Source organism: Chanodichthys erythropterus, chromosome 11 (genome assembly GCF_024489055.1).
Source record: "Chanodichthys erythropterus isolate Z2021 chromosome 11, ASM2448905v1, whole genome shotgun sequence".
Classification (NCBI taxonomy): Eukaryota; Metazoa; Chordata; class Actinopteri; order Cypriniformes; family Xenocyprididae; genus Chanodichthys; species Chanodichthys erythropterus.
The window spans coordinates 28,514,100-28,530,130 of NC_090231.1; the positions used below are offsets into that span (position 1 = coordinate 28,514,100).

At 37.1% G+C, this 16,031-nt stretch overlaps 1 protein-coding gene across 1 annotated transcript; it reads left to right on the forward strand.

Moving 5' to 3' along the window:
* Nucleotides 1–494: 494 nt before the first annotated feature.
* Nucleotides 495–15,453, forward strand: heatr3 (HEAT repeat containing 3). Its single transcript, XM_067400697.1, has 15 exons — nt 495–736; nt 1,430–1,602; nt 3,121–3,208; nt 4,164–4,267; nt 4,774–4,883; nt 5,259–5,399; nt 8,848–9,143; nt 9,853–9,943; nt 10,137–10,291; nt 12,369–12,451; nt 12,538–12,674; nt 13,062–13,150; nt 13,272–13,415; nt 13,843–14,019; nt 15,182–15,453. The coding sequence occupies exons 1-15, from the start codon at nt 602–604 to the stop codon at nt 15,293–15,295; spliced, it is 2,037 nt and encodes a 678-aa protein (XP_067256798.1). The 5' UTR covers nt 495–601; the 3' UTR covers nt 15,296–15,453.
* The last annotated feature ends 578 nt before the right edge of the window (nt 15,454–16,031 follow it).

Below are 16,031 nucleotides of genomic sequence, written 5' to 3' on the forward strand. Positions count from 1 at the left end.
TCTGCTGGAACTTGAGATAGAGAAAACAGATGACTGGATACTGACCATTTGACCTACAATATCTCCCTTGCCGAGTAATAAGATTTCTATCAGACCTGCTTTCAACTGCAGTGCGTTTTTATTAGTAGCAGATAACAGAAAAGAGCTAGTTAGTTTGTATAAGTAAATATAGCCTAGTAGAATCAGAATCAGCATTAAAAAAAGAAAGAAAGAATCAGATTGTAAACCTGATACTCACTCCGGAGCAGAAGGTTTCTGTAATATGCACCAATAAGCTGGATGCCAAACGCTATAAAACAAGAAAGTAAAGAAGACGCAGTGCGTTTTTGAGCCACAGGGTGGCGCGTTCGTCTTTTCAAGAGAAGTTGCTCGCTGTTAAGCCAGAGCTCAACCCATGACGTCCAGAGAGAGAGGTGGAGCTGGATGTCATTTGGCTCTGCAGTGAGCGCCACTTGCTTTTCGACACTTTACTTACGACTTCACTTACCCTTTACGGCAGCGGTAATGTCCACATGGTCGCTCGTGTTGTGAGATTGCCAGAGTTTTAAAACAGATAGGAATTGATTTTACACTTCAAGTGTAGTTCAAACACATTCCAAGCATGGGAAAGACTAAGAACACCAAATTTAAACGACCACCATTTTCTCCCGATGGTCTTGCAGCGACTCCTGTTAAACAGGCTGTCGAAGAAGAATCAGAAGATGAAGACTGTCCGGCAGCGGAGCTACTCGATAAAGTAAGCTGCCGGTACAATGACAACTCTACAGACTTTACGTAAATTATGTTTAGGAATCTGAATATCTAAAAATACTGAGATAAAAACATTATTGGCGTGTCAGATTAAAATGGAGTATGTAATGACTGTAGTTGCGTCCCAAATGACGCACTATACACTATGCACTATGTACTTGTGCACTATGCACTCATCAATGTAGTGCGTGAATTGTATAAGGTTATATTGTCATTTAACAACGGAGTCCGATCCTCCCTTCCCCTCCACTACGTAATTAAAGCTGCAACAGTTGAGTGCACGAAGTGTCCAACATTCCACACTTCGTTTTTTCCGTTAATTTAGTGCATCATCCGGGTATAAAGTGCACTTTTACTTTTTGGAATTTTCTGTGTGAACGCACTAACTCACTCGCTCTATTTATACTTAAAAACGTCATAGAATAGTGCACAAGTACGCGAATTGGGACGCACCTGTGTCAGCTCTTTCACTGATGGGATGTTGGCATGTTGAATAGATGAAGCGAGTCAGCAAACCTTCTTTACGGCTGAACTGACTGATGCAGCTGTCAAGCAAGTGGGGTTCGGCTCTTCGGCTGAACCAGCCAGTCTTTCTTAATTTGCATAGGTGGGTTCAAATTCAAAATAATATCTCTATTTGTTTGTGACCATCCTTCTTTCTCTCTCTCTCTGTGTATAGTTACAGAGTCCATCAGCAGATGTGCGCGAATACGCCTGTGCCAGTATCTCTCGTGTTGTACAGCAGAGTCAGACGATCCCAGGATTCCTCCAGAGAGATGCAGTCAGGAAAATCGGACCTTTACTGCTGGATCGCAGCCTGGCGGTCAGAGAGACTGCTGCTGGAGCTCTCAGGTACACACACACACACACACACACACACACACACACACACACACACACACACACACACACACACACACACACACACACACACACACAGTGTCTCTTTGTCTCTCTCTCAGGTGACACTGGCATACTAAACCAGAGCTGTACTACAATCAGTAGCGGCTCCTGACCGTAAATTTAGGTAGGGCAGATTCTGGGTCTTAGCACCAGTTTATAAAAAAAAAAAAAAAAATTGTAAGCTTTATATTGTAATCGCTGAACACACAGCAGAGGTTGAACACTGTTGGCAGAGGTTGCGTTATTCAGCCTGAGGGTGGCAGGCTTTAAAGGGTTAGTTCACCCAAAAGTGAAATTTCTGTCATTAATTACTCACCCTCATGTCATCCCACACCTGTAAGACCTTTGTTTGTCTTTGGAAAACAAATTAAGATATTTTTGATGAAATCCGAGGGTTTCTGATCCACACATAGGCAGCAATGACATTGCACCTTGAGGTGCAGATAGGTATTAAAGACATCGATAAAATTGTCAATGTGACTACAGTGGTTCAACCTTAATATTATGAAGTGACGAGAATAGTTTTTGTGTACAAAAACAAAATGTGTGCATGTGATGCTGATGCAGTAGATGGCCAATACTGAGCCCGCATTCGGACTTAAACACTGAAGCTCTGCAACGAAAATAGCATAGCAGTATGACGGGATTGACAAATTTGTTGAATAAAGTTATTTTTTGTTTTTTGTTTTTGCACAACAACTTTAATAATGATATAAAATAAACAAAACGAAAGTAAAAATGTAGGGTTAAAACTGTAAAATTTGGTGCTTATCCTTCTCTGGAGCAGGGTTTCATAACCCCGGATAAAAAGTGCTGCTAACCCTGCTTTTAAATTACAAATGTGAAATGTTTCTCCACCTGGGGTTAAAACGAGGTTTAAAATGACAATAAGTTTAAGTGTAGTGTGGAAAGCCCTATAGACTGAATGAAAAAGTCTAAAAAACTGCTTGAGCATTTATTGCATAGAAAAGAAAAATGGTATGTTTTAATATCATTATTTCTCTCTGTAGTAGTTTTTCTGATGAACTACGGAAGAGGATAAGGGCCAAGCAATAATAAAAAAATAAAACCATCTTGAGATTAAAGTCGAAATAAAATGTTGAGAATAAACTCGTTAAATTACGAGAAAAAACGTGTTAAATTTCGAGAAAAAAGTCGAGATAAAATGTTGAAGTCATTAAATTACGAGAAAAAACTTGTTAAATTTCAAGAAAAAAGTCGAGATAAAATGTTGAGAATAAACTCCTTAAATTATGAGAAAATAGTTGTTAAATTATGAGAAAAAAAATCAACTTTAATCTCGAGATGGTTTTATTTTTTTATTATTGCTTGGCCCTAATTCTCTTCCGTAGATGAACAGCGTAGTCAAGTTCTGAAATCATTATTACACAGCTCTTTGATACAAGACCCCTCTGCTTTGGGATCTATTTTGTAAAAATGACTTTTTCATCTATGTCTGTGTTACAGGAATCTAAGTGCCTGTGGAGGCCCTGAAGTATGTGAGGACATGGTGAGACAGGATGTGCTGACATCTCTTTCTGCTCTCCTGAGGGAGGTATGAATCCTGGATGAATTCAAATAGCTTTATTGGCATGACAATCTTTAACATGATAAATGATTAAAGGGGTGGGCACACTTGACTTTGAGCACAAAAAATGTTTTCACATGTGATGTCTTTTTTAAAAACATAAATGCAACATTGCTACTCCACTTTCCTGCAATGCTGCAAACCTTCTCTATTTCACAAATTGATATGAATTTGCAGGTCAGAGTTCACCAAACTGGAACTTTAGAACTCACAGTGAAATGTGAAACTTCTTCGCATTAGCATGTTTCTGGTCTCCAGCATTTGCATGCATATAAATGGAAGTGAGTGGAACAAAAAAGTGTTGTCTTTATTGTATTGATAAATGAGCATATTTTAGTTCATCTGCTTAATTCATCTACATATATGGTTTCAACAACCAGATGCATTTACACTTGTCCAGTTTCTTCTGGAATGCATTGCATCCTCAGACCACTTCCTGAAGTGGTTTGAGTGATGAGATTTAAATCAGCCTCTAAAACGTTTTGGAGGGCATTTTACACCTGGTCTTTACCTTTAACCTAACTGTTGAGTTAGATTTTTTTTTTTTTCCTCGTTTTATTGTGAGCTCTGTCACCATGTGACAACTAACCTATGCCACTCCCACACACCATATACATTACCATAGCGAATGAAGGTAAGACAAAAAACATTTTGGAAGAAGGATTGATGTATTATTTAAATTTTGTCAAAATCGAACAAAAAATGACATAGTGTCATTTAAATAGGAAATTTTTTTTAGGCTATACTGGCCAGTAACTTACAAAATAGTCTTAAACCAACATGAAAAAGAATTGTGATAAGATCGTGGATCGTCATCCTGGTTGAGAAAAAATTGAGATATATTTTGTCATATCACCCATCCCTAGTGAGGAGAAAAAACTCGTGTTCATAAATCTCTGTTGTGTGTGTTTGTGGAGAACAGTGCTGTGCTGGCTTTGACCTGACCTCCTCTCCTGCTATGAAAGGACAGAAACACAAGGTGGAAGACGTTGCCAACGAGGCAGTAAATTTGCTTTGGAATCTCTGGTAAGACAGAGCTCAAACAAATTGACGTTTACACCTAAAAAAAATGTATTAACAAATGTCTTACAGATGCCCTTGAGTGTGACCACCTGACAGTGCATCATCATGCTTTATATTGTCCCTAGGGCCCTGTTTTAACCTGGTATTAAGATGCGTTTTGGTCAATTGGATCACAAGTAGACGAGGGAGACACATACCCATTTAATTCTGGTGTTTTAGACCCCGTTTACACCTGAATTTAGCTTCATCGACTTGTGATATGATCAACCAAAACACATCTTAATATCAGGTGTAAACAGGGCCTAGATTGATCGCTAATTGCGTTAAAAAGAAAAGTAATTTGGCAAAACATTAGGTGATGGCATTTAGAGTTTTACTTAGCATGTACTTGAAAAAAAAATAAAGCATGAAGAGTTGTGTTTTAACTAATCAAAATGTGTTCAAAAAGATGACAGGGCTGCAGTCTTATATGATCTGTGTGTTTCTGTCTTTTCTTTGTGGCTGTGTAGTGAGAGCAGTAGCCCAGCGGTGTCGGTGTTCAACAAGTCTGGACTTCTAGATGTTCTTCTACATTGTCTCCAGAGGCACCCTCAGAATATGGAGTTGGCAATATCAGCAGGTGACACTAGTTATACACATACACGTACTATATATGCTCTTTTTTTTTTTTTTTTTTGAAAGAAATTAATACTTTCATTCAGCATGGATGCCTTTAATTGATTAAAAGTGACAGTGCATTTTCTATACATCAAAGAATCCTGATTTGCATCATGGTTTACACAAAAATATTAAGCAGCACAGCTGATTTTAACATTGATAATTATAATAAAAAGATTCTTTACCACCAAATCAGCATATTAGTTATTTCTGAAGGATTTGTGACACTGAAAACAGCTTTGCTATCAAAGGAATAAATTAAAAATGTGATATATTAGATATATTAACTATTTAGAGGTAATTTCTGTTGTTTGTGTGTATGTATTTTTCTGTGTAGCCCACTGCTTGCACACAGTAACAGAAGAGAACTCAGAACTGGTGCGCAGTGTGAATGCAGGGGTATTTGGCATCTTGGACAACATTCTGTCTTCCACACACACCAGTTTGGAATACACTCTCCTGCGCACATTGGCTGCAGGTAAAACAACACACACACACACACACACACACACACATATATATATATATATATATATATATATATATATATATATATATATATATATATATAAAATGAACATTAGCTCATGTATTTTGAATTAACAGGTTAAAAGATTAGTTCACTTTGAAATAAAATTTTCCTGATAATTTACTCACCCCCATGTCATCCAAGATATTCATGTCTTTCTTTCTTCAGTTGAAAAGAAATTAAGGTTTTTGAAGAAAACATTCCAGGATTATTCTCCTTATAATGGACTTCAACGGCCTCCAGATGGTTGAAGGTCAAAATTACAGTTTCAATTCAGTTCACATTTATTTGTATAGCGCTTTTCGCGATACATATCATTACAAAGCAGCTTTACAGAGAATGCATGTCAACATCAAAATTTAAAGAAGGCAGTTAGCTAATAATGTAATAATTTAGGCAATTAATTTTACAATCACTGTTAGCAGTTTAACTGAACGTAGAAGCAATGCGCTCCTGGAAAAATGAATTACATTAATAATAATTAGGATATAGAAATTGTGCAATGTGCATGTTGATCCAGATGATTGCGTCTTCTGAAGTCCTCGCAGGAGTTGGCGCCGTCTCTTCATAGGTGTTGGTCATCTGAGGTCTTCTTAAGAGGCTGGATCCAAACTGAAGCTGATGTCCTCTCTAGTCACCTCGGGATGAGTAAATAATTAGCGTAGCTGCTGTTCATAACATTAAGCAAAGATAGTCATGTGCAATTGATCTGATATGAGATGCTTTATGTGAGTTTCAATGCAGCTTCAATGTCCTATGCCTTCCCTATTCTAATTACGGAAAAAAATGGAACTGGTGCCGCGTTCGTTCTGTAAGTTGAATAGGGAAGGCGTAAGACATACAGCGTAAGCTTTTTGAAGAATACGGAAAGCAGAAGCACATGCAAGGCGATCATTTGTGTTTATAAAGCATATACAGTTGTATTTTTTTCCAAAATGACCAATCGTTTCTCTAGATAAGACCCTTATTCCTCGTCTGGTATCATTTAAAGCCCTTTGAAGCTGCACTGAAACTAATTTTGACCTTCAACCATCTGGAGGCCATTGAAGTCCACTATAAGGAGAATAATCCTGGAATGTTTTCATCAAAAACCTTAATTTCTTTTCGACTGAAGAAAGAAAGACATGAACATCTTGGATGACATGGGGGTGAGTAAATTATCAGGAAAAATTGTATTTGAAAATGGACTAATCCTTTTAATCTAGGTTAATAAGTGCTGTGTAAATTTTATTTATTGTTGATAAAGTACTGATAATTGGTGAGTAAATTTATAATTAAGACTGAAACTGTTTTTCTGAATGGGTTGTGGAGACTAGAGGGTGACCCAGAAGTGGATTTTCAAACTTCTCCAATCCCACTCCCACAACCACTTGAGGTTTCTTAACAGTGCTGTCAAAATATAATTTTTTAAAACATCTCTCTATTAAAATATGTTAAACAATTCAATACCGCTTTTCTACAGTATCCATACACCAGCAGCGCTTTCTCTCTTCTCTTCGTCAGCGAGTTCACGCACACCGCAGTTGAACACAGACGCGCCTCCTGTCACTCACTCAGCAGCAGCAAGCCTCGAGACTCTCTTTCGTCCCGGTTGGAGGGATTTTGTTATGATAAAACGGCTATGACGACAACTTTAGCACATTTATCAGCTATAAATTCATTCAGTGTTTCCCATTAATGACCCTTTGCTGGCGCCACCGTTTCATAATAAACCGAAAATGTAAAATATACTACTGCCAACGAACTAAAATCGAAACCGTGATACAGCTTTGTGCCTTTATAAAACAGCAAAATACAGTGATTAAGTATATATACAGTCTATCTGTGCTGCATGTTTTAAAGAGAAGTGCACACTTCAAAATAAAAGCGCAAAGGGTTTATCTTAGAAATTAGTACAAAAGTATTGTAATTTCCCCATTGTGTAAAGTAACTAATAAAAATTGTTACAATACTGTCATATGAATAATTATATAGGCCTAAAACATTATTATATTATTGTAATAATCGTTTGGTATCCTAAAACACAATGTAGACTGAGATTCTATATCACAACTAAAAAATATGTTTGAGCCCTCTTTAATGTCCAGGTACAAGTCAATGCTGTTTCTTTGTTGAGTTTGCACACTGTACATGGGTTGAAGCTCTTAATTTTGAGCTTCCAAAGTGCATCAGATTGATGTATTTAACCTTAAAATGTACAAAATTTTCTTCCGGGGAAGCATGCCCCAGACCCCTCTAGATGAGGTACAACCATCATAGTTTTACAGTGGGAAATAATGTACATTCTATGAACTTTACTCAGATTTGGGCTAAGCCCCTAATGTTTACAATGTCTGGCTCCGCCCCTGGTACAGATCATAGCATGCCAGCCTTAGTTGAATAAAAATCCAAAATGTAGTTTATTTTTAATATCTGCTTTGCATGTGTGACTCTGAAGGCCACTCATGCCTGAGTCGGAGTGGTATTTGATAATGTGTCTACATGTCTTGCAGCTGGTGTATGCCATTTTCACGCCATCTTTCTCAACTCATAAAAATCTTTTGGTTACTTCAGACCACCCAGAAATTTTGGTAGGCACAACTGAGGTATCATTTTCCGACAGTAGTCGTTGCAGCATGGCTTTCATGTCTGACTTCATTTTGATTATGATTTTCGTGGCTAAAAAGTGCATGGGGAAGCTGCCTTCTTCTCTTAGGGCAATCAGAGCGGCAAATGAATGGTAATCAGCTGTCTCCTCAAAATAGTTTGTTTGCAAGCAGCGGAAAACCATGTACATGCGACGCACATACAGTAAACTGAAGTGTTGTTTACTCTGCTGCAGCTGCACACAATAGCACCAAATTAATAAAAAAAACTAAATTTACTGACCCGTCTGTGATGACGTAAGATGAATGCAAACGCATCAGGGTTTGATAGAATCAATTTGAGTTTGAAACCAGACCAACTGCGGGGGGCACCGGGAACAATCGCAAACGAGCCCAGTGTGAAAGCCCCCTTATATTATTGGTGGTTGGCATTGGCATACCAACTTTGTGCATTACCACCACCAAATGTTACGGGTGTAGAGCACGTCATTCACTTAACCAGCCACACCAAAGCATAAAGAGACAGGGCAACTAGAATTGAGTTCAAAATTAAAATATGTAGTTTATTTATATAAACGGTATGTTTGTGTATAAAGTTGGGTATCATAGTGTTATTTTCCTGGTCCCACCCACTCCTGCTGACATTTTTTTTCTGTCCTGTCCCAATCACTTGATTAATAGTGATTTTGTTTCCCAACCTGTGGGATTCCAAAAAAATGTCAGTCTCTAGTGGAGACTTGATGTATAGTTGAAATAAAGTTAATGAATGCTTTATATGGTTAATAGTTGTTTGTATTTCCTCCATTCTTCAGGCTCTTTATGGAATCTAAAAAGCAATCTACCTTCAGCTCAGCAGTCTCAGACATTGACCGCGCTGGCTGCCACTCTCTCACGCAGCCTCATTTTGGACGCTGGAGCGCTCATCCCAGAGCTGTGGCATGCTGAAGCTGTCCGTCTGTCTAAAGAGACAACATCTGCCACAGAGTCAGATCATACAGACGAACGGCCTGCAGAGATGGAGGAGGATGTGAGAGATGAGAAGATGAATGGAAGAAAGCCCAATGGACAAATGTCAAAAACAAAAAGTGACATTTCAGATCTGTTGCCTGTAAGTTTAAAGCTGCTGTCTTTTGTTGTTTTAAATAACAAAAAAAGAAAAGAAAAGAAAAAAGGATAAGGTTTAATCACAGAATTTTCCTTTTTTGGTGAATTATCTAAAAAAAAAAAAGTACACAGACACACTCTTAAAGTACATCTTCACTATGTTCCTCCACATGAGGTCTATGTCTCATTCACTGGCTGAATGTGTCACATGACTCAAATATGGCCAGTGTGAGGGCTGGAATGCCTTCTGCGCTCTTTCCCCTTCAAACCATGTCAACCCAAGTGATGGCACATCTGTCCCTCAGAGCAAGATGGTTCTCGCTCTCTCTAAACACAGAGTGACTGTCCTCACTTACATATGAGTGTGCGGGGCTACTCTAACCTCTCTGAACTCCTGTTGGCGAGTCTAACCTTCCCATAGGGTGTCTTGAATGTTGTCCTCTTTGAAAGTTCATGGTGAGATTTTATCCAGATCCTCATTTGTGGCATAGTTTACATCTGGAACCAAAGCAAAGCATGTTTACTGTATCTGTCTTTTCTATGTTGCCATGAATGCTCTTAATTCTTTCATTTTCCATATCAGCTTCATCAAGTCAGTCATTAGTATTATCAGTTAAACTATCCTAAATCAGTTTAACCCTCACTAAATGTGTACAGATGACCCCAACATTTATTTTTGTGGTTTTGTTGTGTGTGTATGTGGTGGTTTTTAGAGAGACAGACTGGAGTTGCGAGAGGCCAAAGCACTGCTCTCAGCACAGCAGACATCCCTGGAAATCATCGTCAACATGTGCTGCTCCGATGGTGAGTGTATGTGCGTTTATAGACAAGCAGGTACTTGAGGGAAGACTTGAATATTATAAATCCTGCACAGAATTTTATGTGCTAATGTGTTAAATTAGAGGAATGATTTTTGTGTTTGTGTCATGGAAAACGAGGCAGAGGATAATGTGACAGGATATTGACTGTGTGTGTGTGTGTGTATGTATGTATGTAGAGCCCTCAGATGATGAGTGGGAGGAGATGTCCAGCAGTGATGAGAGCGAGATGTGTGCTGATGGGATGTCAGACACTAATTCCAGCCTGTTCTCTCCTCTTTGTCTGTCTGCTGAACTTCACACGATCCTGCTCAACCACAGCATACCTCAACAGGTAGCACATTATTACTTAGTCTGCAAAACATACAATGACATGGTATTTTTTTGTCTAACTCTGATGTTACAGACTCTTCTGGTCCAGTTGGGAGGACACAAACCTCACATGCTGTATTCCAGGCTACTTTGGGATATTTGTAAAACAAGCTAAATTGCAAGCACTGTGGCTTGATAGTGAATTGAGGACACCGTTTAGACCTTATGAAGGGTTTACATGTGATTATTATTACTTATTAAAGAAATTCATACTTTTTTTTGAGGATGGGTTAAATTGATCAAAATTGTCAGTAAAGACATTTATAATGTTATAAAATATTTCTATTTCAAATAAAAAAAGGGTTCTTTTCAACCTCCTTTTCATCAAAGATACTGAAAAATTGATCATGGTTTCCACACGGCTGCTGAAAATTTAGCTTTGCCATCACAGGAATAAATAAATTAAATGTGAAAATGTATTAAATATATTATTTTAAATTATAGTAATATTTTGCTGTATATTTGATCAAATAAATGCAGCCTTAGTATATCAGAGACTTCTTTTATTAAAAAACATTAAACACTTTATATTAGGTGTCTTTAACTACTATATACTAACATTTAAACTAATCAATTAAAGGTGCCATCAAACGTTTTTTTACAAGATGTAATATAAGTCTAAGGTGTCTCCTGAATGTGTATTTGAAGTTTCAGCTCAAAATACCCCATAGATTTTTTTAAATTAATTTTTTTAACTGCCTATTTTGGGGCATCATTAACTATGCACCGATTCAGGGGCTGCTCTTGTCTCCGTGAATACAATAATAAACTATGGTAACTTTAACCAACAGTAGTCTACATTAGCAACATGCTAACAAAACATTTAGAAAGACAATTTACAAATATCACTAAAAATATCATGATATCATGGATCATGTCAGTTATTATCACTCCATCTGCCATTTTTTGCTGTTATTGCTTGCTTACCTAGTCTGATGATTCACCTGTGCACAGATCCAGATGTTACTGGCTGCCCTTGTGTAATGCCTTTCATAATGTTGGGAACATGAGCTGGCATATGCAAATATTGGGGGCGTACACCCCGACTGTTACGTAACAGTCGGTGTTATGTTGAGATTCACCTGTTCCTTGGAGGTCTTTTAAACAAATGAGATTTATATAAGAAGGAGGAAACAATGGAGTTTGAAACTCAGTGTGTGTCTTTTCCATGTACTGAACTCTTGTTGTTCAACTATGCCGAGGTAAATTCAAATTTTGATTCTAGGGCACCTTTAATACAATGCAGTTATTGTGTACATACATGTTTTTACATTGTACTTATATTTTAATAAATACCTGCATGTAATTAGATCTGTAATTAATTTCTGTAATTACATCTACAGTGTTGACTGATCCCTCACACCCTTAAACCTACCCAAACCACCAAACCTATCCCTAACCTTACCCGTATCCCACCTCAATAGCAGCAAAAGTGTTTTGCAATAAAACAAAAACACAATAAGTCCATTGTACTTATTTTTTGATGCAAGTACATAGTAGTTAAGGCCACCTAATATAAAATGTGACCAAAAAATCTTACCGATCCCAAACTTTTGAAATGTACTGCAGTTTAGTTTAGTCTACTTTTTTTTTTTACATTATTTAATTTTTTGGAAATCATGATCTTACCAAAAGAAAGCACACTAGTTTATATAATGAGTTTTAATATATGATGAGGATAGAAGTGGATTATCTGGAGTACCATGAAATTGCCATAAATAATAGTGGTATCTAATAAAATAGAAATGAGAAAAAACTGCACATTTAATTCTAATGGTGAGAGGTGAAAATTTGTCATATACAACTATGACTGCTCTTGGTGAATAAGCTTTATTAATGTAACTTTATAAGTGGACCTTGGGAGAAAATTCATAAGTCTATGATATGACCCCTTGAAATACTCAAAGAACCGTCAAAGAAGGCACAACACTATTTGTATAATATACAAATAATACCAGAGTACGTATTGAGTATAACACACTGTTCCTGTATCTTAGCTGTGTATACTGTATTCACTTCATTGTCTGATTTGCTTTCAGGTCTTAAAGAAGGCAGAGTTCCCCAGTGCCGTGGCCCTTGAGCTCTGTAGCAAGAACCCTTTCTGGAAATGCCTCTTGAAAAAGTAAGAAAAACATACATCATGGTTATGGTGTGATTCGAAGCTATGGAAACCCAGAACTTATACTCTTGAGCTTTTGTTTCTTCTAGGATGCACCGGGTGCAGTGTCGGGCACTGACGTGTCTCCATAATATCCTTTCCTCTATGGATACAGAGTCTCTCGGTGGTGCTTCAGGGCTACAGGCCGTGGCTCTGCACCTTTCCTCATTGGTCTTCAGCTCAGCAGGTGATTAATTGCTGGGAGATTAATGACATTTTATTTTCAATTACAATTTGGATAATCAAAACAAATAGTTATAAAATTATTGTGCCACATTTCCTTTTTTTTCCTTTTGTCTTATTATAAATCCAGCGCACTTCCTTTACAGCTGCATATTTCTGTCACACATTACTTAACTATATAAAGATAATAAATAAAAATAATTATATCAAAATAAGTTAGAATAAATATTTTGCACTTCACTATGAAAGAGCAACATAGTTACATAGTTGATCTTATTTATTTGTTTCCAAAGTCAGTATGTAATGGTGTTAAGTAATTGTGATCTCAGTATTGACCAAAATACTTGTGATTGTCAAATTGTGATTTCTACAATTCTGAATTAATTTCTAGAGGTATTAAAGGATGAGGAGTTCCTGGAGGCTGTGACCAGTGCTCTTCGCTCTCTTCTACAGATCATGGCTACCAAAAACATCCCTCAGGTGATAACCACATTCATTTTTATGCTTTTACGCAATTTTTATGCTTTAGTGGAACATTATTTCAAGATTTACCTGGTATTTTTTTTAACTGTGTGTGTTTTTAATGTGCTGTATCCTGCAGTGTATGTCTCCACACCAGCTAATGAGTTTTTGTGAGGTTGCCACCAGCTGTGAGCTGGTCAGTGTGAGAGTTAACGCTCTGGCCATTCTCGGTATCACAGGAAGTTCTCTTGCCAAAGAGAAAAACACAGAAGACACTCTACGGGTAATACTGATTGTGGTAGAATTATTAGAGTAACATTAGTCATGTTTGTAGTCTGTATTGCCATTATTATGCCCACAGAAAATATAACATTAAGAAATTATTACCCCATTTTTAGGTTAAAAAGAATTATTAAAAATGTATTTTGTTGTTCATTTTATAATATTTTAATTATTAGACCTTTTATTTATTATTAGAATTAGATTATTAGAATAAATACAATGAAATGCAGTCTTATTTGACTAAATTACAGATGACTACATTCTACAGTATTTTTTATGACAAAAATATTTTGATTTATAAATGAATTGTATGATAAAATATGCCTGTTTGCCTATCTTTTATTAAGTTAATCACTGATCAAGTTTTTGCAGTATATTTGTCATTGCTCTGGTCAGTTGTACAGCCACCCTTATCTTTTTTTTTGCAGCTGATTGGAAATGCATTACTGAATGTCGCAACGAAGGACACAAACCTGGTGGTGTGTGGTGAAGCGCTGGATGCCCTTTTCGATGTGTTTGCTGATGGTGATGAAGCAGAGAAAGCTGGAAAAAATATTAACCTGCTTTCATCTCTCAAAGCCCTTCAGCCAGGGTTTAGGGCCAAGGTTTGTTTAAAGCCAACAAGAAATAATACTTAAAAGATACAAACGGATTTATGTTCGCACACTTGAGCAGTAATATTAAATCAGACGAATCTCACACCTCCAAATTCATGGTCAGCCTTGAGCTTAAAGGATTAGTTCGCTTCAGAATTCAAATTTCCTGATAATTTACTCATCCCCATGTCATCCAAGATGTTTGTCTTTTTTTCTTCAGTCAAAAAGAAATTAAGGTTTTTGAGGAAAACATTCCAGGATTTTTCTCCATATAGTGGACTTCAGTAGGGTTCACCGGGTTGAAGGTCAAAATTGCAGCTTCAAAGCGCTCTACACAATCCCAGACGAGGAATAACGGTCTTTTCTAGTGAAATGATTGGTCATTTTCTAAAAAAAATAAAAATTGATGTACTTTTTAATCACAAATCTTGCACTAGCTCTGCGATGCGCCATGCATTACGTTATCACTTTGAAAAGGTATCACGTGACGTAGGCGGAAGTACCAATCCGATGTCTACTAAGCGAACGTGCAAAGACCGCCTTTTACAGAAAAAGGTAAAACAACAATGTCGGATGATTTTGAAGTTGGAGGAGAAAATGAGATGGAGTTTTTTGTCTTCCTCCTACATCACGCATGACCTTTCCAACGTGATTGCGTAATGTGTGGCGCATCGCAGAGCAGTGCAAGATGAGCATTTGTGGTTAAAAAGTATATAATTTTCACTTATTCCTCGGCCTGGATCATGTAGAGCCCTTTGAAGCTGCACTGAAATGCATGGAATGTTTTCCTCAAAAACCTTTATTTCTTTTCAAACATCTTGGATGACATGGTGGTGAGTAAATTATCAGGAAACTTTAATTCAGAAGTGAACTAATCCTTTAAGATTCAAGAACAATATTTCTGTTGTCTGTTCTCTGATATTGAGATCTGTTGCATAAGCAGCATCTCAGCCTCACAAAGACTGTCCACAGAAAGGAGTACTGAAATCTGTCTCTGTTGGCTGATCTTAAAAGTTCCACTATAAAACTGTAAAGTACTTTTTCAGCTGCTTTTATCATTTCACAGTCTGACCATTCGTAGCATAGCCATTGCTGGATCTCTTTATTCTAGTATGTTTTTATGCCTTTAGATGGCAGGCTTTTCACAGTTTGGCCTTTTGTTCCCTCATAGCTGCGAAAAGAAGGCAAAGGAAAATACAGCCCTGATCAGCTGTGTGTTCTGGACAACATAAGGATCAACCTTAAGAGATTCATCGGCTACTTGGAGAACCAGCAGAAAAAATGAGGTTTCAGAGATCAGTGGTACAAATTCTCTGTAAATCGCTCACCTTGTTTTATTTAGCATTTTCTGTCTATACTTTATGGTTTTCTTTTGGTTTTGTTTTTATGTGAGAGTGTTTATGTGAAGAGATTAAGATAAAAAAAATATGTTTGTAAAACCAAACATATGTGCTTTCATTAAAGCATCAAATATCATAATGGTCTCTTGTTGTGTTGTTGAAAATTTAAGATGAATCAGTGGTGTGTCTTTGACTTATAATGTACACTCCCTTGGCTGTCCAATTCCAGCATTTATATTAAGCTGAAAAGTGTGAGTAAAACAATGTCATCCAGTCCTATGTCAAATGCCCCTTAACCCCTTGTTTGTTTTTTTAACTTCTGGTAATACCTGCTCAGAGTGAGAGAATCTGTCAATGATGATGGATCAGTGCCCACGGGTTACTTTATAAGCATTGCTATTTTGCTGAGTTTCCCCTCTCACCCAGTCCATTTGAGAACAACAGAACCCTTTTATATGTAGTGTTTTATGGCTCACAGCATAAGTAGATTATCAGATGTTTACGAGTTGTTTAAGATCCCTCATAAACCTGTCTAGAGAGAAAGAAACATTGTCTTCTAGATGTTTGGTTATTTGAAACTTTTTGACATGATATATCATTAGTATGCTTAGTTAGTGATGCCTGCATCATTTTAAAATTTGCATTTCTGATTGAAGAAACAAAAACAAAGTATATATAAAA